Source organism: Macadamia integrifolia, chromosome 8, assembly GCF_013358625.1.
Source record: "Macadamia integrifolia cultivar HAES 741 chromosome 8, SCU_Mint_v3, whole genome shotgun sequence".
NCBI lineage: Eukaryota > Viridiplantae > Streptophyta > Magnoliopsida > Proteales > Proteaceae > Macadamia > Macadamia integrifolia.
Genome location: NC_056564.1, coordinates 23,615 through 48,595, shown reverse-complemented (window position 1 = coordinate 48,595; position 24,981 = coordinate 23,615). Strand labels below are relative to the sequence as shown.

The 24,981-nt window shown below is 38.6% G+C and overlaps 1 protein-coding gene across 5 annotated transcripts; it reads left to right on the top strand.

Annotated features, from left to right (window-relative positions):
* On the top strand, window positions 1-24,525 carry LOC122085933 (E3 ubiquitin-protein ligase UPL7). Of its 5 annotated transcripts, XM_042654557.1 has the most exons (14): window positions 1-176; window positions 412-534; window positions 1,582-1,822; window positions 2,283-2,875; window positions 6,637-7,635; window positions 7,730-8,064; window positions 17,374-17,652; window positions 17,781-18,033; window positions 18,752-18,940; window positions 19,036-19,128; window positions 19,468-19,575; window positions 22,324-22,440; window positions 23,979-24,068; window positions 24,208-24,525. In XM_042654557.1, the coding sequence occupies exons 1-14, from the start codon at window positions 153-155 to the stop codon at window positions 24,289-24,291; spliced, it is 3,528 nt and encodes a 1,175-aa protein (XP_042510491.1). In that variant the 5' UTR covers window positions 1-152; the 3' UTR covers window positions 24,292-24,525. The 5 variants fall into 5 exon arrangements, 3 of the variants coding, with proteins under 3 accessions (XP_042510491.1, XP_042510492.1, XP_042510493.1); XM_042654558.1 differs by lacking the exon at window positions 22,324-22,440; XR_006142281.1 differs by lacking the exons at window positions 22,324-22,440; window positions 24,208-24,525 and having other exon boundaries at window positions 19,036-19,114.
* The last annotated feature ends 456 nt before the right edge of the window (window positions 24,526-24,981 follow it).

The window sequence follows — 24,981 nt, the reverse complement described above, 5'->3', positions numbered from 1 at the left end:
TGTTGGAAAAAGAGAAGGTGAATTCTGCTTTAATTAGGTAATGGGCTTACGGAAGATAGTGGTAACAGGGCGGAACCTTTAAGAGCTCTTTCTGAGAGCCGAAGCTGTTGGAGTTGGAGTGGAATAGTGGATGGTGGTTGGCTTCCAATTCCATGGCCGAATCTCGAAAGAAACAGGTACTCCTCCTTTTGTTATTATTCTCATTCGATCTCTTAACAATCTTAATACTTTGCCCAATTTATTCCATCTAATTATTTCAGTTGGGAGCCGAGAGGATAAAATTTGACTTTCTAAATCCTTTGATATTCTCTCTATTCGTTCTCATTTTTCTCAGTTGTATGTTTTGATATGGTTGTTGTTGGTGTTCCTTTATTTTTTTAAGTTTATCGGCGGCCATTTTGTTTTCATCAGGTGTCGTTGAGGGGAGCAAGCGCACAAGAGATTACGAGGGATGCCCTTCTCGAGAAGGTCTCTCAGGAAAGGGAGCTCCGCAATTACAACAGACGCGCTGCTGCTGCTGCTCTATTTATTCAGGTGCATTCCTCCTCCTTTCTTTCTTTTTTTTTTTTTTTTTTTGCTTCAAAATTATGGTAAGTTAAGGGGGGTTTTTTTCCCCCACTTTTATATTGCACGCTTTACGCCAAGTTTGAATTTAAAAAATTCGTTGATTTTAACGTTGATCGAAAATCACAGAAGTGATCCATTTCTTGAATGATCACTCTTTGTTAAATAAATGGATGGACTGCAGTAGAATGCAGAAGACAATTCCATCAATGTCATGACTGAATAAGTTTTTTATGTAAACAAAAATTCATCACTAGTTGTCAGAAAGTATAATGATGTCTCATTTCTGTACACATTATTGGTTGACTGCATTTTTGTAGATCAATTTACGAATGGAATTTTAAAATGTCGAACATTCACATTTACGAAGAGATTCAAAAGGATAAATTAGGTGGTGCAGCTTCTGGGTCATGTAGGCACTAGGTTTAGGGTTTGTTGACTGTTCTTCATGTCTGAGTGCCAATGACTACTGAATGTTTTTTTGACTTTCCCGTTTTAGCTTTGATCTTAGTCATATAGAACACCAACTCATGGTATGGTTGAATTCTTTTCCTTACTCTACCTTGCCTAAATAAGCTTCTTTTTCATGTGCAATCTAGAAAAAGGATGAATGTCAAAGATATTATAATGTTTTCTTGATAAGTTAAATAAAAGTCAATTTTCTTATATTTTTTTTTTCCACGTAGGGGCCTTAGAGAAATGTGTTTCTGATGTCTGCTGTTGGCCTGCTGCTTTTTTCTTTTTCTGTTGGAGATCTTGCTTGCTCTCTTCTTTTACTTCTTTAGCCTAGTTTCATTTTCAGTTGAGCAGGTCAAAACTAACTTTGCAAGTGACTTACCCTCCATTTTAGCTAGTAGGGCTGATGTTTTTACTCGGTTGATCTTCCTTTCCTTTTTGTAGATGTGTTTCTGGGATTTTTAGATCTGAAGTAATATAGCAATTTCCTACTAAATGACTTTGTTCTTTATGATGTGGTATTTAGTGACAATGAGTGATCTGGATTCTTCATTCTTTCAGAGAGTTTGGAGGCGTTACAGTGTGACAAAGAAGATATCTGTGCAGCTTCAAGATGAATGGGAGGCCTTGGTGAATCATCATGATGTTTTGATGACTAGCAGATGGATTTCCTGCAGTTTGTTAAGACCCTTCCTTTTTTTTATTACTTATTCTACAACTGTACATCAGAAGCTTCGATACAAAGATGTGAAGCATATGCTGACATGCTTCAAAATTCTATTGGAAAGCATAAATTCAACTGGTAGGCCATCTCTTTTCTTTACATTTTTTATTTTGACTCTCCTTCTCTATCCATCACTGCACAAAACACATAGTTTTCATATTCTGCAAAATTTGCATTGTGCTTTGTGAGATTTTTCAACTGTATGTGCAATCACCATTACCTAAATTTGTATTATTATAAATCTTTGTGCATCCTTGGCAATTTTATCAAAGTTTAGCAGTTACCCTTTTGATATTTCAACGAATGATGTATTATGTATTCTGTTCAGAAACAAGCTGGTTATCACAACACTTGGTTACTTTTGTATCCTTTCATTTTACCAAAAAATTATATAGTAACTGCTGTGTTGATCCTTAACATGTTGATAATAACTGTGTTGCAGTCTTATTCTTCCCTTGGCTTTGCTTCATTTATTTGCTTGTCCTCTTCTCTGAGAAATATCTGTTCAACTGATCCTTTGAATATCTCTATCTTTTAGTATCACAGAAAAACTTCTGTTCTCTGGCTACGGGTACACTTGATGAAAGGAGAACATTGCTCTACCAAGCAAAAAGGCTGATATCAGTGTGCTTATTTATACTTGCGGAATGTGATTACACTTGTGCAGGGGAACAGGACACCATTTTTCTAACTACCCTAGCTATGCGTCTGGTAGTTGCATTAACTGACCCAAAAGGGTGGATGAGTATTAGCAGTGAGAATATTAGGGATTCTGATATTGCAGTAAAGGAATTAATCAAGTTTACAGCATCTGGGAAGAGTCATCTTTACAGTAATATCAGGAGATACATTATCAAATTGGATCCTCGATTTGCACAGAGTAGGAAGACTGGTTTACAGATGGAAGATCATTTCTTGATTACTGCTAGTGCAGTAACTCTAGCTTTGCGGCCCTTTCAAGTTATACAATCGAATTTAAATGATTCTGGTCTTTTGGATGTACAAGATATTGTAGAGCAGTATTGTGTTTTTATACTTACAATTCCTTGGTTTTCTCAGCGACTTCCAACAGTTTTGTTACGTGCTTTGAAGCACAAGTCTATTGTGTTGCAATGCCTCAGGACTCTACTGGTAAGGCTCATAAAAGTTGCAAAATGTTTTCAGTCAATTTAGTTGGGTTAGAAGAGTTCTATTTTCATGCTTCATTTACATCTATAGATTCAATATCGTGTAGGCAACTGGTCTTTAAAGTCTTTGCTTGCTGTTCTGTCAGTGTTGTAAAAGGTGAAGGCATGAGGACCTCTTAAGAAGACAAATGTGAGACTTAAGCCGTCTTATGCTTCCTCATATTCTTTTGATATATGTGTTAGCTGGGAAGGGGGGGGGGGGGGGAGATAGAGTGTTCGTGCTTGTTTGTCTATATAAGAGAGAGGGGGAGGTTAAGCCACATGTAAACCTCATCTGCTTTTGATAAGTAAAAGAAATTGAAAAATCCTAACATTCAGAAACTAATGGAAGATCAGGAGCACATAACCATATATGTATTAAAAAAGGCCAGTATCAACGCACGTATGAAGAAATTCCAGTGACAACATTTTTTCTTATTTAGGAGAGAAAATTTTTTTATATATAAACAATCTCTTGATTAATATTACAGTCATATGTCATATTGTTTACTTGCACGTTGAAAAAGAAATCATCAATTCGTATCAAGAGGTAATAGAAATTATGGATTTTTATTTGTCAGATAACCTAAAATGAATGATATGCTGGTTGGTTGCTCCAAATTCCTTTCATTTCTACTAGGGAAACTTTAGTTGAGATAGATCCTTAATAAAATGCACATGTTGCCTCATAGGATGTTTGTACTTTACATACTATTCGGACTTTAATTGTCTTTACATCTCCCTCCCCACCCATCCCCCTCCAAAAAAAAAAAAAAAAAAGAGGAAAAGTGGAATCTAGACTGATAGTCTGGAATGGCAATCCTGACCACCGCCACTTCTGCAATGTGGACTGCTGTTTTAGTCATTCTGGCAGTTGGATAGATGGGGAATTATGCATGTCAATTTTAATGTCTTATGCTAATCATATGCCCCACCATGATGGGGTTTGTCCTCTTGGTTTTTCAATGCATCCTGTATTCAAATAGAATTGACTGTTACACTATTCTTAAAGCATTTTACTGACACTTGACAATGTGCATTTGTGCTCCTTTTGAGGAAAGAAATGGTGATGCAGTGAATTAGCAGCAGTACTGTTATTTTTGTCAAAGATATTGCGGTTTCTCTTATTTATTATTATTTTTTTATTTCTAAATTATGTCTTGTTTGCATTCTGTGACTTCTCCCACTTCTAATGTACATAGCCTGGACCAAGGTGAACCTGGCCAAGGTTCAAGATCTCGTCTCGTTTCGGTATTTTGGTAGTTTCAAGACCACCGAAATACAGAGATCTCTCCGATTTGATGCAATTTTTTTTTTATACTCATTTGACTATTTCGGTGGTCAAACGGCCATATTATGACCTGAAACTTGTTGGGTAGCTTGTTTTAAGGTTACTAACATGCTTATAACTTAAAATTACAAAAATTTTAAAACATAATAGTGTTTTAGAATTGCACCCTTGTTTGGCAGCAACCGCCAAACTGGTTTGGAGAATTTACCTGCTTTATTAGTAGAACAAGATATAATACGATAGTAATACCAATAAATAATGTATCTAAGCCATGATAAAAAACATACATTAACATTAATTAACTAATAATTAGAGTTTAGAGTACTAGAGTAATATCCCAAGTCCCAAATATATTTACACAACATTAATCATAAATTCATAATGACTATCTTGTATTCTGTGATCTCCTAAATGGCAAAGGAGGCTGTGAAGATCCACTACCTCCTGCTCTAGATGGACCAGCTCTTCTAGCCTGTCTACGCCTTTCTTCGTCACGAAGACTTTGTCGGCTCAATGCTTGCCCCTGCCACTGTTTCTAGCCTTTTGCTCAATTTGTATGTTATCATGCACATAAATAGGGTCATCATTGTCATCATCACTATCGTCATCATAACGATGCATGGGAGCATTTAGTGCCTCCTCAAATTCTATCCTCGCCTTATCCTTCGTCGCTTTCCTCTTATTCCCTCCCTCCATGTCTTCAGCTATGGCCTTAGCAATATGATCAAGCACTTCCCTACATTTAGCCACATCTGAGCAGTTCCCAACTAAATGTTGTTCAAGTCTTGTGGCACCACCACCCATAAACTTCTTGTGACAGTAGTTGCACTCTGTTTTCCTCTTATTACTATCAATAGGCACTCTGTGTCTCCGTGCAATCTCTCCACTATCACGACTACTAGCATGTCTCCCACATCTCTCCACTGTCACGACTACTATCATGTCTCCCACTTTCCTCGCTGCCTCCTCTGGTAGCCATTTTATATCACCCTAATGTTGATGCATAGAAAAAAGAATACCATTATTAACTTGAAAATATATGGTAGCTACTTATATTTTTTTCTTACATAAAATTATTTTTTAATCAATTTTAGAAAATATTTTACTTACATAATACAACGAAATAAAATATGGAATAGCATAACAAGCATCATGTATGCTTCAAAACAATTTGATATTAATCTCTTATTTTTCTTTTATTTTTAAAATCAAAACAGAATATTTTTCCCTATTTTTAAAACTATTTTTCAATTATTAATCTATTTTTCATATTTTTCAAAAATTTAAATTAATAATTACTGGCTGGAAAAAAATTTCACTCCAATAGAGTCGTAGAACAGCCAATGGTGAGTAACATATATATAGTTGAGACCCATCAAAGCAATATTTACCATAAAAAGTAACGATTTATGTTGATGGAAAATGCATTTTTAAACCAGAAAAAAAAATTATGAACAAAAAAAAAAATTCGACTCCGTGAGGTCGTAGATCGGCCTCTAATGTCTAACATATAAAGAATCTAGCCCTATCCAACATGTATTTATATTACTATTTAAAAAAAAATGGTTTTGGGGAAATGAGTGATTTGGAAGGCAATATATGTGATGATGTGGCTAATTAGAAGCCAATAGGGTGACTTTGTGTTCATGCAAGATGGAACTGAGATTTCACCGAAACTAACGAGACATTGTCTCACCGAAATGAGGTATTTATAAGCCTTAGAATGTATCATTTCGGTATCTTGCCGAAACGATACCGATATTTTGGCCGAGATACCAAAAGATTGACTGAGACCATGTACTAATCCTATTTCGTAGCCTATAAAAAAATAAAATAAAATAAAATAAAATAAAATAAAATAAAAACGAAATTACCGAGGTCTCGGCGAGATTTTGAACCTTGAACCTGACTAGTTGGCATGTTATTCAGCTCTCTCTGGATCACCTGGCTAGTCGAGGTTGGCTAGTTGACTTCTGATGGCATCTGAAGTAATATACAACCATGATATTTTAACTTTGGACCAGTTCTTGGTTTTAATGAGTTAGCTTCATTGGTTCACTGTTTCATGGTTCAGTGTTGTCTTTGGTACAAATCTGGTTTTGGGATAGATTTGAACTGTTCAAGGGTCCTATTCTTGTCTAGCTTAGATTGTAAATTGCAGTCTTGTCCATTTATTTGGTATCTTTTATAGAGATGACCTTTTCTTTGTGTTTTGTGATGAAATTTATCTTGCTACTGATAAAATTGCAAATGGATAAGTTTCTTTGTGAAAGTAGAACCTTCTCGTGTCTGCGTCTGTGTTTTGGTGTGGAGGGTGGATGTTTTAGTTTCTTTTTCCAGTTATAAATTCCATTTGGACCTTATGTAATTTAATTAGCCTCATATTGCAATTGAAACGATGAGGGAACTGATCAAACAGTGGCAGGTGGTGGCAGATCTCAAAGGAGAAGATTTTTTTGGATATGTCAAAGTTGGATCAATCAGAAGGAACTGGTATTTGTCCTAAGGAGATTCCAGCTGTAGGTTGGGCACTTGCCAATATTATAAACCTCGCTACAGAATCTGAAAATGCTTCTGCCGATTCTCAACGGTTTGTTCAAGGCCTAAACTGCAAGCTATATGTTCATGTCAGTATCACTATTGCAGAGAACTTATTGGCCCGCTTTAAGGCTGTTGGACAGATAAAGAAGGAGACCCATGATTGTCAAAATACTATTTATGATTCTAGAGGAACTTTTGATCTAGACAGTTGTGGGACAGAGACAATTGGATCCTTAAAGATGTCATACATAGACCTTCTTAAGCCTGTTCATCTACAGTGGCATCTTATGACACTTTTGACAATTGTAAACAAGGATGGTTTCATTCTGGAGCCTGAAACTTCTCCAGACCAGAGCTTGGAACACTCGGGGAAGTTGGAACTGCTTGATATTGTATATTTTTATTCTTATATGCTGAGAATATTTTCCTACTTCAATCCTACTGTTGGTTCGTTGCCTATTCTGAACATGCTGTCTTTCACCCCTGGATTTCTTGTTACTCTATGGGGAGCATTAGAAGATTCTATTTTTCTTGGAAAAAATCACATGACAGAGGACGATAAGCCTTGCACAAGTGGAGTTCCTGGGAATCAAAATGATAAGAGTTTTCAGAAAAAGCAAAGACGTACCGCAAAAGATGCAGGAAATAAATGGGTCACTGTACTGCAAAAGATCACTGGGAAGTCATCTGCAGATGTGGACTGTATGCATTCATTTAACTACTCGGGGGCCAGTCCATACGAGAGTGATTCTTGTGATTTATGGGATGTTGAACCTGTGAGGCAGGGTCCTCAGGGCATTTCAAAAGACATGTCATGTCTGTTGCATCTGTTCTGTGCCACATATTCTCATTTGCTTTTGATACTTGATGATGTAGATTTCTATGAAAAACAGGTAAATTGATGCTGGGTCTGTTTTGGTGGTTCGAAATCATTTACCTGTTTCAGTATTTTTAAATGCTTCTTTGCATTGTTTTGTCTCGAGATAGGTTCCCTTCAAACTGGAGCAACAGCGAAAAGTTGCGTCAGTTCTCAATACTTTAGTCTATAATGGTTTTTTTCATAGTAATGGCATGCAAAATGTGCCACTAATGGATGCTGCAGTTAGATGCCTTCATTTGTTATACGAGAGGGATTGCAGGCACCCATTCTGTTCACCTTCTCTGTGGCTTTCACCTGCTAGAAAGAATCGGCCTCCAATTGCAGCAGCTGCCAGAGCTTATGAAGTTATATCTACTACTCTGAGATTGGGTGATTCCTCCACTATTCCAGGCACGAGTTCTGTTATAGCTACTATTCCACATGTTTTTCCTTTTGCAGAGAGGTAAATGTTTCTTAGACCTTCAAAGATTGTTATTTTTTTTTTTAAATCCTAACAGCTCAGGCAATACCTCTTGTGATTTAGTCTCACAGCTGCAAAAAAATGTCTTTTTGGGGCCTGTAGAAATTATTATGGACTATTGTTATTGCAGTTTTTCATGCCTGTACAATTCTTATTTAATTTAGAAAATTGTTTGGAGATCAACCATGTGGCAGGTGCCCCAGATGGTGAGTCAACTTAAATGTTCATGGCTGTTCTCTTGGAAGCCGTGGCCCTTCTGGGTTGGATGGCACTATTAGACTGCCTAGTGGTTGGTCTTTGGGGTTTTCTGGTCCTAGGGAAGGGGACTCTATTTGGTTTGGACTTTGTAATTTGTGCTGGTTTTTTTAGGGTGATTCTGGACTCTGGAGGGAGTTTGCCAGTACTTTATTTAAGGTTTGTAGTTTTGGTTTCGACTGAAACCCTTCATGTTTTGGCTCTTGGATTTGATAGGGCATTTCGGTGGTCAAATCGCCATATTTTGGCCTGAAATTTCAGGGAAAACCTATTCAAGCATCTCTAAACCATAATAGAATGTTTATATTGCTAATAAACACCCAAAATGCTAGTTTGGTTTCATAACTTAGGTTGGTAGTGTACAACATACCTTGCTATATATTTTCTTGAAGTGGGCCACAGGCTCGCCCACTTTTTTTTTATAGCCTATGCTATACATAATTTAGTATGAGAACACAATTCAATGAAAACACCTAAAGTATGCATTACAAATGAAGAAAATCCATTTAGTATTATAAAATGTCAAACTGCTACAAGTACATTTACAAGTGTACACGTGTTACAACTATAAGTGTACTACCATGGTGGAACTCAAAAGAACCCTACGAAGCTGTTCCTCCAACTCTATTTCAGTATTACATAGAGTCTCAGAAAGGTTTGAAAGATGAGGAATATTGCTGCTGCCAACGAAACTGTTCCTGTGACTATCACAAAAGAAGGCCATGTCATGCGATGTCTTAAAGAAGCTCAAAGTCCATCAAAGTATACTGATGGGTCTTATCATCTACATACTCTAGATACCCCAGCTTAGGATATAGATCACTGGGTCGAGAGGATGATGTAAATGTGGATCCACTATAGCTGCTTGGTGGACCGGGCTGATATGGTTTTTGGGGGGGCCTAGATATGAGCTGTTTTCCACGAAAGTGGACACACCCATGTGAGGCTGTGACAGGCCATCATGAGCAATGGGGAATGAAGATGATGAATAGGTTTATTAATCAAACCCACCATACCTGACACCAGATGTCTCTGTGGAAAATGAGGGTGTATGCCGCGCTATCTTTTGTGTCCATAGATTCCATACCCAGTATATCTACTTCGCTCCTCCAGACTGAGGCCTCCAAGTGTGTTAGATAAGGAAGAAACATCTATCTCCATGTCACTGCTGTCATCCTCCTCATCTGGTTTAAACCTATGGCTCAAGGATCTGGCCTCTGGAATAACATGTATATATGGGGGCATGTGCACTGTGGTCGGCATCCTCTGTAGTATGATTGAACTGAGTCTCTCCTGTGAATTGGATAGGCTCTGGCTCCACCCCTGCCTGGTCGTACTCCTCTGGAAGGGATGCATCACCATCACCATCACCATCACCATCACCACCACCACCACCACCACCATCTTATCATCACTATCATCTTCATTCTCCACCTATTCAGAGAAAAATACATGTGCTGAATCCAAAATCAAAATTGAAAATTCAAAGAAAAAAACAAGAACAGCAAAGTCTGGACAAAATTGCAGGTTCTGTTGAACTAATATTAGAACAGCGGAATAAAAAGAGAGAGTGACTAGGCAATTTCCTAACGTCTTTGGATGATGAATCTGAATTTAAACCTGTGATTTTGGTAGTGGCAAACTTGTAATGAAACATAAAGATATAATAGAGAAGGAGTTATTAGAAGGAAGAAAGAATAGAGAATCTGAGAGAGGAGAGGCAAGAATAATTGATGGAGTCAATACAGGAAATGAAGTTAAATTCTTATTCAACTAACTGTCCAAAACGTGTGGTATGGCATATAGAGCTGACTTATGATGGAACTCCAAACTTGACCCCTTTGAAAGATGGTAACTAACATGTGACGAGACTTCTTTTAAATAAAAATGGTTACATTGTCTTGACTCAAAGACTAATAAATAAATAATAAGACCTACTGATGTCACATGGCCCACTTGTATGGACCTAAACTGAGCTTTTTGGGCTGGCTATTTGAGTTGGTGCTGCTGGATTTCACCAGTTTGGGCCTGAGTCTCCAAGTAGGATCAGGGATTTCAAGCCATTGTACTGCTGCCACATCAGTTTCTCTATGTAAAACTTGTCAAGAGGAGAGAAGATTATTCTGTTGGGAGGGGCATAATGGTCCGTTCTACTCTTATTGTTTCTGGATTGTGTTGTTTCCTGTGTAAGGGAGGGATGGTATATATAGAGATGGAGTCAGGTTGATCTTTGTTGGGATGGTTAGGGATTTATTTATTTTATTTTTGTTTTTTTTTTGGGGGGGGGGGNGTTGAGGACTATAATACAATAATTGGATATTGAAGTGATCACAAATCATCAAACTCTAACATAGTGACAGATAAGATCACTGTCAAGTCAAAGCACTTACATCGTAGAAATCAACCAGACGCAATAACATAATGACCACAACATCTGCACGCCAAACTTCTGGACCCCTCACAAGCTTGTTTTTCTAATGTCCAATACATCAAATGGTTAGTATCATCCTCTTAGTTCAATTAGGTCAAGGAAACAATGAACATGTAGGCAGGTTGAATGGCTATATGTCATCCTACAAATTCTGGAAAATATTACATCATTAATGACAAAAATAAAATGGCGTTCATTAACTCCCTGCAATTGCATATATCACTGGAAGGACAAACATAAAATCGTGTTCATTAACTCCCCGCAATTGCATATATTACTGCGAGGATAAAAATAATTCCTTCCAGCAGGAAGTGGAGACAATCCCCACAAAACAGCTGAAAAACAAATTGTGTTTATGTCGTTTTAGGAGAAGAACAATAACCTTCACCAGTTATTACAGCAAAATTGATTGTGAACTTGTTCAGGAAATCAACTGCCAACAGTAAAGCATTAACACAGCAGCAAGTATTATGTTCGCTACTTTAGGAACAACTACAAGCACAACATGGACAACACAGATAAGTAAGCCTGAAAAGCATAACAGTACCAAAGAGGGGTCAAAAGCATTTGCAATTTTAAAACAGGACAAAAATGTATATTAACAGATCAGGTCTATTACACTCATAAGACAAAAACTTAAAAAAAATAAATAAATAAATAATCATTTTTTGTCCATCACAGAAAAGTTAACGTATCATGTTGGGAGAAGTGTTCCATCATTTTTTGTCCATCATGTTCGAGATACATTTTATATATATATATATATATATATATATAAATACTATCCCTTGGAGTCTTGAAGCTCCTTGAACACTGACAGCTGACCAGTTACCCAGAACATTTTCGAACACTCAGATGGTAAGGGACAAATTGCAAGCTATTTCATCCACCGATATTTTCTCATGGAACTAGGAGTTACAGGGGGCCGGGAGGGAGTAAGCTTGTCAATCTAATATAGAGAGATTTCCCTTAAGAACAGGTAAAAATTGCTCAAGTGTGAACCAACTACAAATGCTTACATGCACACATCTAGAAGGACTGGACACATCTTTAAGACAACGGTCTACTTACGGTTTTCTCACGTTGCACCCTTTCTCAACCATGTAGGCCCAGAAGTGGGAAAATGATGGATGTCAAAATCTCAAGAGCCCATTAAAGTAGGAATGAACTTGGTATCGTTGAAAGCAAGTAAGCTTGAAGCCCAGGTTGGTCTCCCTTGACTTCCTAAATTAGCAATCTCACTAGAACTAGACATGCTATATTTATGCACCTAGGAATAGGATAGTTCTCATACCTTTGAACCACCAAAATGACCGAATCAACCCTATCCATAATGCTACTTTGAAATTTGAAGTCTCTATACTGCTTTGAATTTTGAAATTTGAAGTCTCTATATTACTTGATTTTTAGTAAAAATTGAGACTTCAAATTTCTCTTTTTAGACTTATGCTCCTAATGCAACAACAATTGGAAAGCTTAAGTTCTTCAAATAAATTTAATAAAGAAAAATAATAATCAACCAGATTCCTGTCAGTTAGGATAGAATTATGCTCCTGCATGCTTCAACCAGTCTCTATACTGCTTCAATTATATATATCTTCAATTGCTATCACTAAATCTTCTCCCAAGTGAAGGATGCCAACTAGTACTGTTGGTAAGCTCTGCAGCTTTTCATAGCAGACTTGGGATCAAGCTCCACCTTCTTTGCCATATTAGTGAGGCCCCCATTTGTCATCCCAAAGACCAGTAGAGCCTTGCAAAGAATATTAGTCTAGGATATCATGTTTGGAATCTCACAATTTGCATCGATCAAAGATCTGAATTTGTATTGGCTAATGTCTATTTCTTCTCTCCCACCCCCCCTTTCCAACCTTCATTCTGCACATATTTCTATATTTCTAGTGACTGTCTATACAAGAGCATTACTATAGTCCTTTCTTTGTAAGTGCCCATCTTCGGTAGTCTTTCAAATACCTTCTGGAATCAGCTAAAGCACAGCCATAACTGCTCCTTTTAAATTGATTCATGCATAAAATCCTCAATAATAAGAAACCAGTTTGCAGTTGTAAGGCTGACTATTAACTCACTATAAAATCAAATGTTAAGAACAATCTAGGACTTGTTATATTATTTCCCTATAATAGAGTAAAATCTTCTACAGGATGGTTTCCAATCAGTGATATGACTTATTGACAATTAGCTTCCATCAAACCATGCACGTCACCACATTAACAAGTTTTTGTAGGCATATATGGAGGATTGATATGAGTTAGTACGTGATGGAAAACTGTAACCACTCCAGTAATACAATACAGTTAGATCAGCTCTCATATGCCACAAGACTTCTGCTTGCTTTTACTTCTCTTCTAACACAAAATACAATAATACATCAAACCTATAAATATATATATATATATATATATATATGTGTGTTCTGCTCTTTTACGTTCTACATACATTTAGAACATTTACATCTTGTTAAGTTACCACCAACATCTGACCATATCCATCGAAAGGTATTCTTAAAACTGCTCTTAAGGAAATCTAAATGAAGTGTAATACCCTTGCTAATCCCAAATGTTATTACCACAATTTAAGTACTGCAGTTGCCTTGCCAGTGCAGGGTCTAGAAAGTAACTTGAAATTTCTTTAGCAACTTATTAACCTGCCTTCTAACTATAAACCCAGTCTTTCCAGTTCATGAAGTAGTCTGACCAGACCAAAATGATGCTTTTAATTTTAAAAAGAACATTGCGACTATCTATATTGGAGATCAAAATTTCAGAATTTTAGGTGATGAACATTTCAAACTACACCAGGAAACTAGAGTTCCTCTTAACAAGGAGAACATGAGCAATTCACCTTGAGGAGTTCCTTATACTTTGTCTAGGAGGCGAATGATCTTTTCAGAAGTACCACCGCACAATAGTCCCTGCTAATCACGTAAACCAGAGCCTCCGCCATGGCTGCTGCAAAGCAGAACATCGTGAGAATTGACAGCGTGTAGTATGCAGGCACCCAAATACATTGCTTCCGAACGCAAGGATACCTTCATCCGACCCTTTACTCACTTGGGGCACAATCATCCCATTCAGCCGAGCAAACACCTAAAAAACTACAGAGTCGGCGCAATATAAACCACAAGCCCAAGAGTCAAAAAGCACGGAAGAGCTCAGAACAGTCCCAGATTCATGGAAATAGCATCATATGTAACCCCAAGGATCTTCAACGTCAGCTCAATGCGACGCAAATTTGCCACAATTACGCTGATGACCAGGAACAGAAACAGTAGTATCCGGGAAGCTAACGGGAAGGCATAACGCAAATTGGAGTTCACAGTACAAGCAACGAGCCAATACACATTGAATTATGAGAAGGGAAGGGAAGGGAAAGGTAGACAATTTGATTGTTGCAATGCCTCAATAACCAGAGAAGTCCCAAAACGATCGGCACACTCAAAATTAAGGTGATAAAGAGGGTCCAGATCAAATCCCTGAAAAGAAATGAATGGAATATTAAAAGGGGAGGAGCCGGCAGAGATTGCCTGACACAAGAGGTGGTGTTGGAGTTATAGAGGGAGGATTGAGGAAGAGACGTCCGAAGAATTAGGGTTCCGGTGAGCATGAAGGTGGACGGGAGAAGAGAATAAAGAGAAGCATGAAGGGGTGGTCTTACAAATGCCTGGGCCATGGTTGAAGGTGATTTGAGGATACTGGATTTGTCTCCACTTGATTCATTCTGGTCTTACCCTACCGAAGGAGAAGGGCACCGGCTTCCAGTAGAAGATCGGCTTGGCAACTAACGATTATTATTTCAATCCGGATCGGCCGATTCAACCTGATCCGGATCAATCCATCAAAAACCTTGCAGACCAATCTGGACCGATACCAGACCGATACCAACTCTTAGAACCATACTAGGCCAAACCGAGGTCTGATCCCAAAAAGGTGACATTTTCAAACCCAGCAGACTGATCCGGATCAAGTGTCTACAGAAACCGATACCGATTATTAAAACCATATTCCTACCGAGAGGTTATTAAATGTATGAACTCTGAACTCTCTGAACTCTGAACTCTGAACTCTGAACTCTGAACTCGACCATTTATATATATATATATATAAGGTAGTAAACATTACAGTGCAATGGGGTAAGTCCAATGGATGCCCGATCGGTCTGGTTTATTTACAAGCTTGACTCGGTTCGACACATTTAACCCAATTATTTATATGTATATTTTAATTTTTTAAATAGAAAATGATGCATATTGATATTTTTATCAATTATTAAATATAATTGAATATAATATCTGTTATAAATTAGAGAAAATGTGGCATATCGTATGTTAGCATCTATTGTGTCTATTTCTCTTCCTTTTTTTAAAGGGTAATTTACAATGCCACCCCCTGGAGAATGCCAATATTAGAGGGACACCCCCTCTCTTTCACCAAATTAGACTCGGACCCCTTACCGTCAGTCAACGTTACATGATGCTTTGAAATGACGTTTTTGCCCTCATGAGTAAAAACTGATAAATTAGACATTTTTCATTATCCCAAAAATACCCCTCCTTATCTTTGGACAACAAAACCAAGGTTATCGCATTTTTGATCTCCTGTAGCTTCCTATTGGTCGTCTCCGAGTGGATGACACGCTTCCCTGCAACAAAGCACGTAATGAGGAAAGCGTCTTTTAGCCCTTCTGCAAAGAACAGTTTCTGTGGACATTTCCAAAACCAGCGCAATTTCAGAGCATTTCACCTAGTCTTCGGTTGCCTGTGCCTTCAACAAATCCCTCCTGCACCATTTTTTCGATCAGCTTTTTCACTGTAGCTTGGTTAGCTTCTCCTTCCAGCTTGCTCTGAAGCTTCGGTACTATAACATATTCCATCGGCAGAGCATGATACAAAGCCTGCAATCAAATTGGAACCCTCAAAGTAAACAAGCGTGGGAAGGGAAAAATTAGAGAAGTTAAAAAGGGTTCCCCGGGGTGGGAGCCAGGGAAAAGTGGAGAGTTGGGAGACTGAAAGTTCACCTTCATGTACATATAGTCATCTTTGCTACTCTTGGGAACATCATCACCAAGTGGAATTTCTTGAGCCTCCTTTTCTTCTTTAACGGCAGCAAACTCAGAGTCGAGATTCTGAAATCAGTGTTGTTAATGAAGTGATGAAATATGAGGAGAGGAATGAGGATAGAACGTTGATATAACTATTCCTGGAAATTGAGTTAACAAACCTTTAGCTTATTAATGGTGAAATTGTCCCTTCCGGCCCTTGATAGAACACCTTCTTTTACGAGTTTGTCCATGATTTCTGAAAAGCAGTCAAGGGAAGTTTAGACTTATTTTCCTACAACCAGCAGGAGATTACTGTGGAACCCTTCTCCAATTACCTTCAGTCAAAACTTGCAAACCGTGAATTTCCTTCAGTACCGATACAGAAAGGGCAAAAGTGCTACCCAGGTGTAATTTGTAACAAAAATGAATTTCCTTGGACAACAAAACCAAGGTTATCTCTGAAAGCCCTTTTATCTTGCCTCGATCTTGCAGGCAAGAATGTCAGATCATCGAAAGGTTTTAAATCTCAAGTTGCCATGAATCGACGCCGCCTCCGCCCTTTCCTTCAACTCAGCTATGTTGGAACCTTAGACGATGATTTCTTCTCTGGAGAAGAAGATGATGATCGGATTCTTTTCGGGTTGGGTAGTCGCAAACGGTAGTTCTGTGAATCTCAGGCTCTCAGCCAATTCCTATTCACTCCTACAAATCGAAGTGTTGAGGCTCCATGCTGTCCATCGCCGATGCCGCTACCGCTGCTCTGTACGATCGCCGGTCATCCAAAAATAACGATTTGGGAGAAATGGAAATTAGGTCTTGGAATGGGTATTTTAGGTACTTCAATTTGATAAGGGTATATTGGTATTTAAAATAAAATATAGTTGTTGATATCAATATAAAAGGTATATTCCTTAACGTTGACTGACGGTAGGGGGTCCGAGTCCAATTTGGTGAAAGAGAGGGGGTGTCCCTCTAATATTGGCATTCTCCAAGGGGTGGCATTGTAAATTACCCTTTTATATAATTATGCTTACAGTGCAATATAGAAACCATATCAGTACAACGTGATATAATTATGCTAGCAATGACCTAATATGAGAAAAGCAACATATAATAAACAAGCATATGATATAATATAAGCATATTTATCAAAAAGCAAAGCAATAAATGCAGATCAACATAAACTCATGAAGTGTCAATAAGGTGCTGTTGCTTTGGACCCAAGAAAGAGCCTGAATGCTAGGCACTGCCTTGACAACTCTTCTTTCCTCCCATATCATTTATGTTAGTAACCTTCTTAATTACTGTTGGATCATCAATATCATACTGTTGAAGTCCATTAGGAACTTTTGACCAATTCCCCACAACATGACATTGATGATTGCATTCTGAACTGCCCTTCATATAGGTGTAAGGCCTTTGCTACCCCTAGAGTTGTGGCAATGAAAGCTGAAAAGAACAAAGTACACTTGAGTGAGCAGTGCATTACCTTTTCTAAAGTGTCATAGTTTAAATCTGATTTTTAACCTTACTAACCCCTTCGGCAGGGTTCAGATGTTTAGAGAATTTATCAAGTTAGACAAAGATTCTAGAAGAATGGCTGGTGAAGTGGCTCGACCAGGACCGGGTTCGATAGAGATAGTTGTTCGCCGTGGTCATATAGTTGAAGATGGATTTAGACAATTGAACTCTCTCGGGTCAAAATTAAAATCAGGTATTCATGTTTCATTTGTCAGTGAATGTGGTCTTCCTGAAGCTGGCCTTGATTATGGTGGGTTATCCAAGGAGTTCTTAACTGACATCTCAAAAACAGCCTTTCACCCTGAGTAAGTTTGAATGAGGCCTTAGCATGTGATTTTCCTGAATTTGTCATTGAATAATCCGTATTCTTCAAATCCAACAGTTAGTGCTTCTTTTAGATTCCAACAGAAAGCATTTCCCCCCGTTTTTGCAGATACGGCCTTTTTTCTCAGACTTCAACTTCCAAGAGACTTTTAATTCCTAACACGACTGCAAGATTGAAAGAGAACGGAATCCAGATGATTGAGTTCCTTGGCAGGGTTGTCGGCAAAGCACTGTATGAAGGAATATTGCTAGATTATTCTTTTTCTCATGTTTTTGTACAAAAGCTTTTAGGCCGATATAGCTTCCTTGATGAACTGTCAACACTAGATCCTGAGCTGTACAGGAATCTTATGTATCTAAAGGTAAATTCTCTTATTAAATAAGAGGTAGTTTCAACTCTCAAAAATTCCATTGATATTCTGTTTTGCGTTTTTCTCAGTTGAGGATTCTTTTTGAGGCCTAAGATTATAGAAGTAGAGATCTATACACTTTTTATTTGTACTTTTGTAAGTAATGACACACTGCCATTGCCCTTAAATATATTAGTGGACCCCCTCTTTTTTGTTTCCTTATAAGAGTGTGGTTGGAGGATGAGAAGAAAAAAATATGGAGCTGGGATTTCATCCCAAGACCTGGCCACAACAATCCAAGGTCCTTTACATTGAGGCAAGCAGGATCTTCACAGAAAATCATTTTTTTTTTTTTGGAGGGGGGGTGGTTGGAGATGAGTGTGGTGGGGTGGCTGTTATGATCCTGAAAATTAGGGCTTTGACTGGTGCTTTGGAGTGGGAGTGAACTCACCTACAAAGATTTTCACATGAGCCGGTCCCCCCCTTTTTCTCCCTCTTGCTTGTTCTTCTAGAGGAAAAGAAAATGAATGGAAACCTCTATGAATCCAAAGACTGAGATATCTGAAGATCTCTGGAGTGGTAATCAGACATTAAGCCCCTGCAGTACAACATACACCAAGGATAATATTCTAAAAGTTGTTAGCACAGGATTTTCAGTTGAAGTGTTGATACAGCTGGAACTTCCTTTCCTCAATTTGTCTGATGGTGAGCCTCTAATATCTTTCTACAGAATTATGACGGTGATGTCAAGGATCTCTCTTTGGATTTCACAGTCACTGAAGAATTGCCAGTCACTGAAGAATTGCCAGGCAAACGGGTTGTCATCGAACTTAAGCCTGGTGGGAAAGATGTTGCTGTTACAAATGAGAACAAGTTGCAGTATGTCCATGCAATTGCAGATTATAAACTCAACCGTCAGGTGTGTTATGTAAATGTAGTTCTAGCTCTTCAAGTTGTTGAAATCTCTCTCATTTGTGAGTACTAAATTTCCTTGTTTTTGATATTGATTTGCAGATATTGCCTCTGGCTAATGCATTTTATAGGGGGTTGGTTGATCTCATATCTCCATCTTGGTTGAGCTTATTTAATGCAAGTGAGTTCAATCAGGTATTTGTCCAAGTGCATTTTTGAGGTTATTGTCTGCCAGGCTATTTGTTATTTGCTTGTGGAATTCAATTACCATTAGATTACCTATTTTAACTGTGTTATTATGTTGTATTTTATGTAATCTTGAGACTTTGATTATTTCAAAACTTTCTTATTCAAAAAATGTTGTCTTCCTGTTGTATTTTATGTATTCTTAGTCTTGTTATTTTCCAAAACAATTGGCAAGTAATATAAATATTTTTCAGTAGTTTTCAGGCAAAGGATGTGTCCCAATTAGTGCTTATCCTAGTCTCTCCAATTGTCATTGATTATATGCTGCCCTCTAATTAATGTATGCAGTTGCTTTCCGGTGGAAACCATGACATTGATGTTGATGATTTGAGAAATAATACACGGTATACTGGTGGCTATTCTGAAGGCAGTCGGACAATAAAGCTTTTTTGGGAGGTATTGGTCAAATAACTGCTTTCTTTATCCCTTACACGCTACTAAGGCTGTGTTTGGTAACTCTCCCTAGAACAGTTCTTATGTTCTGGAGGGCTTGGGAACAGAAGAACAGGAATAAAGTGTTTGGTAATTTTGGGTTGTTCTTCTGTTCTCAAAGAAGGAACCAAATGAAAAGTCATCTTGAGATGGGGTTTTGCAGAACATCAATTCTGCAGCTTCAGAGATCATCTGCATTGGAACAAAGGGTCAAAATAATACTTGTGTTCCTGATAAAATCTCCTCACCAAACGCTAATGTAGAGGCAAAGAACCATCTTTCAGAACAGAAACGGCAAAGGATGGTTCTGCCGAAGAACAGCGTTCTCAGAACGGGAGAGTTACCAAACGCAGCCTAAGGATTCATCTTCTTTGCTGCCAGTTGTAGCCTAGACTCATACAGTTTGTCTGTATATCCAAATCATCACTTCACAAAGTATGCTTGCTTTGATAGCATACCTTGTGAAGTACCATCTGTTACTTGCTGAGAATGCACTTAAACAAACACGACACAGTGCAGACATTTATGTAGGAAATTTCTCTTTATGGTCTAAATGACACACAAAGTATGCTTGCTTTATGATCCTCCCCCCTCTCTCTCACACCTTCCCTTCTCATTCGCATCTTTTCCTTCTCTCCCTCCCTCTTCTGACCCTATCTCCTTTCCTTCCTCCACCGTCTCATACGATCGTCGTGTATGTCCCCCTGCCAACTTCCCGAGCTTCCTTCACCCATCACATCTCTGATCTGGTGAGACCTGAGCCATTGCTCTGTTTTTTGGTGACTTTGAGCTGCTGCTCTGTTCTGGTGCGACTTTGTGCCGCTGCTCTGATCTGGTGTGAGAGACACTGCTGTTCGGGTGTGTTTTTGTTGCTGCCAGCAAAGCCGGTGCTCAGATTGGGTGAGACCATGAGCTACTGCTCAGTCCTTGTTGGTTTCGCCAGGTTCCTATGCTTCTCCCAGATCGAGTCGTCTTGCACCGCCGGCGCTTCTGGGCCTGCAGTCGCTCGACCGCTATCCTGTTTGGCCAGCCACCTGCATGGCCAGCAGCTCACAAGGCTGCCAGCTATGCTCGGCCAACAGTCCTTTTGCCATTGCCCTCCGCAAGGCTGGTGCCCCTCTCCGGTGACTATCACCTCCGCTAGGCTAGCTACCCACTTGTCCGTGGCCCTCCGCAAGGCCAACGCCCCTCTGCCATGGCTGTCTTTTCGCTGGCGGTGATCCAATTCTCGTCTTGGCGACTGGAAGTTGAATTGTTGAGAAAAGTAGTTTAGGGTTTGGTGGAACCCTACTTGAAATTGACCTGGTTGTGCTTCTTTGGCTTCTTGGCGATTTCTTTAAGCCCATGTGGGCTTTGGAGTTTTTAGTTGCGTGGGCTTATGGCTCTTGTCTTTTACCCCATGTGGGATTTGGATTTTGAATTGAGTGGGCTTCTTAGCTTTTGTCTTTTATTCCATGTGGGTGGTGAATTTGTTATCCTTTTGGGGTTTGTATCCTCTTTCGGGGTTATAATCTCCTTCCCCCTTTTCTTTAATCCATTTATTAACATCGAAAAAAAAACTATGGGTAGAGTTCTCTGTCCGGGAGCATGGCTCCTGCACCAACGTAGGGGCCAATGGTAGCGCACCTGGAAGCATCAACAGGGTGGGATTTCCACCTTTCATGGGGGTGGGGTGGTCATTTTGGCCCCCCCTTTGTCTGGGCATAGCTCCATACTCCCAGACAGAATCCTTTTTCCCATAATTTATATATTTTTTGTTACCCAACCATTAATCTACTGTAGATCAAATAATGGTTTTTTATACCTTGATACCTATTTAGCACTCCCCATCTTTAACCAGGAAGAGATACAATAGACCTCAGTTTTTTGTCTTCAATTTAAAAAAGGAAAGGTAAAAGTTTTCTAGTCCAGCAAGACTAGAGAGTATCTTTAGACTTCCACCATGGTTAGCCATGTGTAAGGGTGATATGACAATCTTAACCATAATGATGGATTTTCCGCATGTCAAATTTTTTTCAGATTTAGATTTTGCCATATAAACTTCCATGTTCCGTGTGTTGGCAAGTTCCCTTGTATTTTTATCCATTTATTTCTCTCTAGAAAAGTTTCATTTTCGTCTGGATTTTCAAAACCTTATCCACAAAATTTCATCTCTATCCAGTGTGCCACATGGCAGATATTTGTGCCTAATCTTAGAGGAACTCTCTAGATCTGCTGAACTAGAAAAACTTGGAACTTCTAATTTTTTTTCTGTTTCCATCATTTTGAACCTTTGAAGCTTGGGTTTTTTTTACTGCATCCATTTAAGACTTGATTAGCAATGTAGAGTTTCCTTAATATTGCCTCTGTTATCTGATTATTGCATTTCCTTTTTGTAAGTAACAAAGAGATTTTTATTAAGAGAATACGACAGTAATAAAATACAACTGGCTGAAGCCAAAATCCCAAACAACGGACTAATCAATAGTTACAGGCAAGAACAGGTCCTAGGTACAATTCATTCTATTAACTCTCCCCTGCCCCGAGAGGGGGTGGGACCCAAGGAGTCAGCTGATCTTATTCTCCACACAAACAAGAATGTGAATGTCTTAATAAGATGAAGATATCTCCCAGGCCCATCACCCAATTTCTCATGCAGCCAGCTAATGACCGTTGATGAGTCTCTGATTATTACATTATGTCCCTTTCCTTTTCCGGTTTTTGGTATTGCAGGTTATGGCAGGATTTGAACCAGAAGAGCGCTGTTTAGTTCTAAAGTTTGTGACGAGTTGTTCTCGAGCTCCATTACTTGGGTTCAAACACTTAAAGCCACCCTTTACTATTCATAAGGTAAGATCTCTGCATCACATTATTGTGGGCAGATTTGACTCTTTATATGCCAGATCCTTTTGGTTGTTATGAAAGTTTGCTATCCATTGAATGGACATAGCAAACTTTTTGCTGATTTTCATGAGTACTTTTTTATGGGCTCTGCTTCTCCATTTCATTTGTTATTACTTTTTATTTGGTGGAAGTTGAATGGTGCTTACGCCAAATTGGGGGAAACTTCCATTGTAGAGCAGAAACTTTCGAACTCCGCAAAATTGATGTCAAGTTGTGAAAGGTTCTTGTATGATCAAGATTCAAATCTTGCTAGTGGCACATATAGCACTTTCCTACACATAAAAGGCCATTACCCAGTGCTGGTCCCACGACTCCCACCTATGCGGGGTCCTGGGAGGGGTGAGTTTAGAGACTGTCCTGACTAACCTTCAGCATTTTTTGCCCAAAGAAGCTGCTCAAGACTTGGAACCCGGGCATTTACCCTAGCAGCCTAACCGTTTACCATTGTGCCAAGCAATGGCCTCTACAGCACTTTCTTGCTTATGAACAAAAAATTCAAGTTCTGGGAAAATTTAATAGAGGATCTTGATGCAGTTGTATTATCATGGATAGACTGGCATAATCGGATCTGGAAACCTAGGCTGGGAAGAACCGGGATCAAACCTGGTTTACGGTTACATAGGGGTACTTGGTGATATTAGAAGGGGAAGTACTGAACACTTTTCCCCAACACCGGCGGGCTCGCCAGTGAGTGGACCAGGGGGTTGCAGGGGGGCTCCTGCCCCCTTGCCCAGGGTTTAGAGGCATAGCCCCTGACCTAAATTTTTCGGAGATGTTTTTATACTGTACTTTCAGGGAATTTGGGTTTCTCTATATGTAATGATTGACAATTTGAATGAATAGGAGGCATGGTGGTCTAATTGACCTATTCACGTAATCTTCCTCTCTTCCCCAGTCCCCACACTTCTCTTTCTGTGTCCCTCTGCTGATGTAACCAATTTTATTTTGACAATTTCATTTACACTTTTGTTACTCCCATTGGTGTTTTACCCGTTTGTAATCTCTTCTTTATGTTTCAATAAATGACTTTTAATTCTATTAGAACAAGGAGAATAAATTCTTGGAGCGAATATAATGCTGTATGTTTTTAAAACATATAAATAGGCATGGGAATAACGAATCATGCAATGTGACAAATTCAATTATGCAATGATTAAGCTAGAGTCTGTCAAGATTTTCTTTGGACTCCGCTATAATTTATTGTTCTACTGGTTCAAGTGCACCATTTCTACCAAAATAAAAAATAAAAAATAAAAAATGTTCAAGTGCACAATTAGTCTCACATCTTCTTGTCTGAGCGGCTTTGCTTTTCTTTACTTTCCTGTTTTGATGCTTTGATGCTGGAGAAAACTGGATTTAGGATTTTGAGAAAGTGGCTGGATTTAGATTATTAGCTGGCATAAGGCTGGCCCAGTGAGTTGAATTTTAGGTTTTGGGATGGATTTTTCTTTTGGATTGAATTGGGAGATTTTGTTGAATTTTAGGTTGCCTGTGATGTGCCTGTATGGGCATTGATTGGAGGGCAGGATGTAGATCGTCTTCCTTCAGCTTCCACATGCTACAATACGTTGAAGGTGCATAGTAAACAAAAGCTCTTAACCTCAACATTAATTTCTCTCAGCAATACGATACATAACCAAAACGATTTGCTTGTCATTTATCTTATTAGTTCTTTTCTCTTATCCAAATCCTTCCTGTGCGGTTTCATTACAGCTTCCAACATATAAACGTCCAAGTACTTTGAGGGCCAAGCTTCTCTATGCCATCAGCTCCAATGCAGGATTTGAACTCTCTTAGGAATATCTAAACGTTGATGCTAATCCTGAAGAACTTGGTTATCTTCTGATGTCCTTGGAACTTGTACAAGCAAAAAGAGTGTCGATGCTTTTAGATGGTGTCGTGTGCAACTTTAGTTGATAGCATCTGCCATTGAAATGTAACTCTAGTTACGTATTGTAATTATCGAGTATTGTGTAATTATTGATTTTCCTTTTTAACAGAAATCTATATCCTCAGGATCCTCAAGCAAAATGCTTCTCACCTGTGTCACATACTACTTCATAAACTACTACATAATAGTAGATTAGTATTGCTGCTTCACTGCATATGCTCGTGCATCATCATAGGATTCCTCACCATGGTTTTAAAAATCAGGTTTTAAAACTGAGAATAACTGTTCCACCGAACCTCACCGGTTTCCCGCTGAGCAAGATACCATAAATGATTCAAATGGTAATGAGAAATATATAGTTAAAAGGTTTCCGTGGTAAGGGAATCTCTAATTAGGACACCTATTCTAGTTAAAACAAAGAATCTCGCTCACTGTCTTTAGTAGGCCTCAGTATCCTTTACCAGGAAGTTAAACTTATATTAAGAAAGAAAAAGACACATCGTCGTGTCATTATACCCATGAAAAGTAAACAGAAACAATTGTTAACAGTAAAGTGTTGAACCCCGGGTACAGACCCTTATGGCTTTAGGATCACC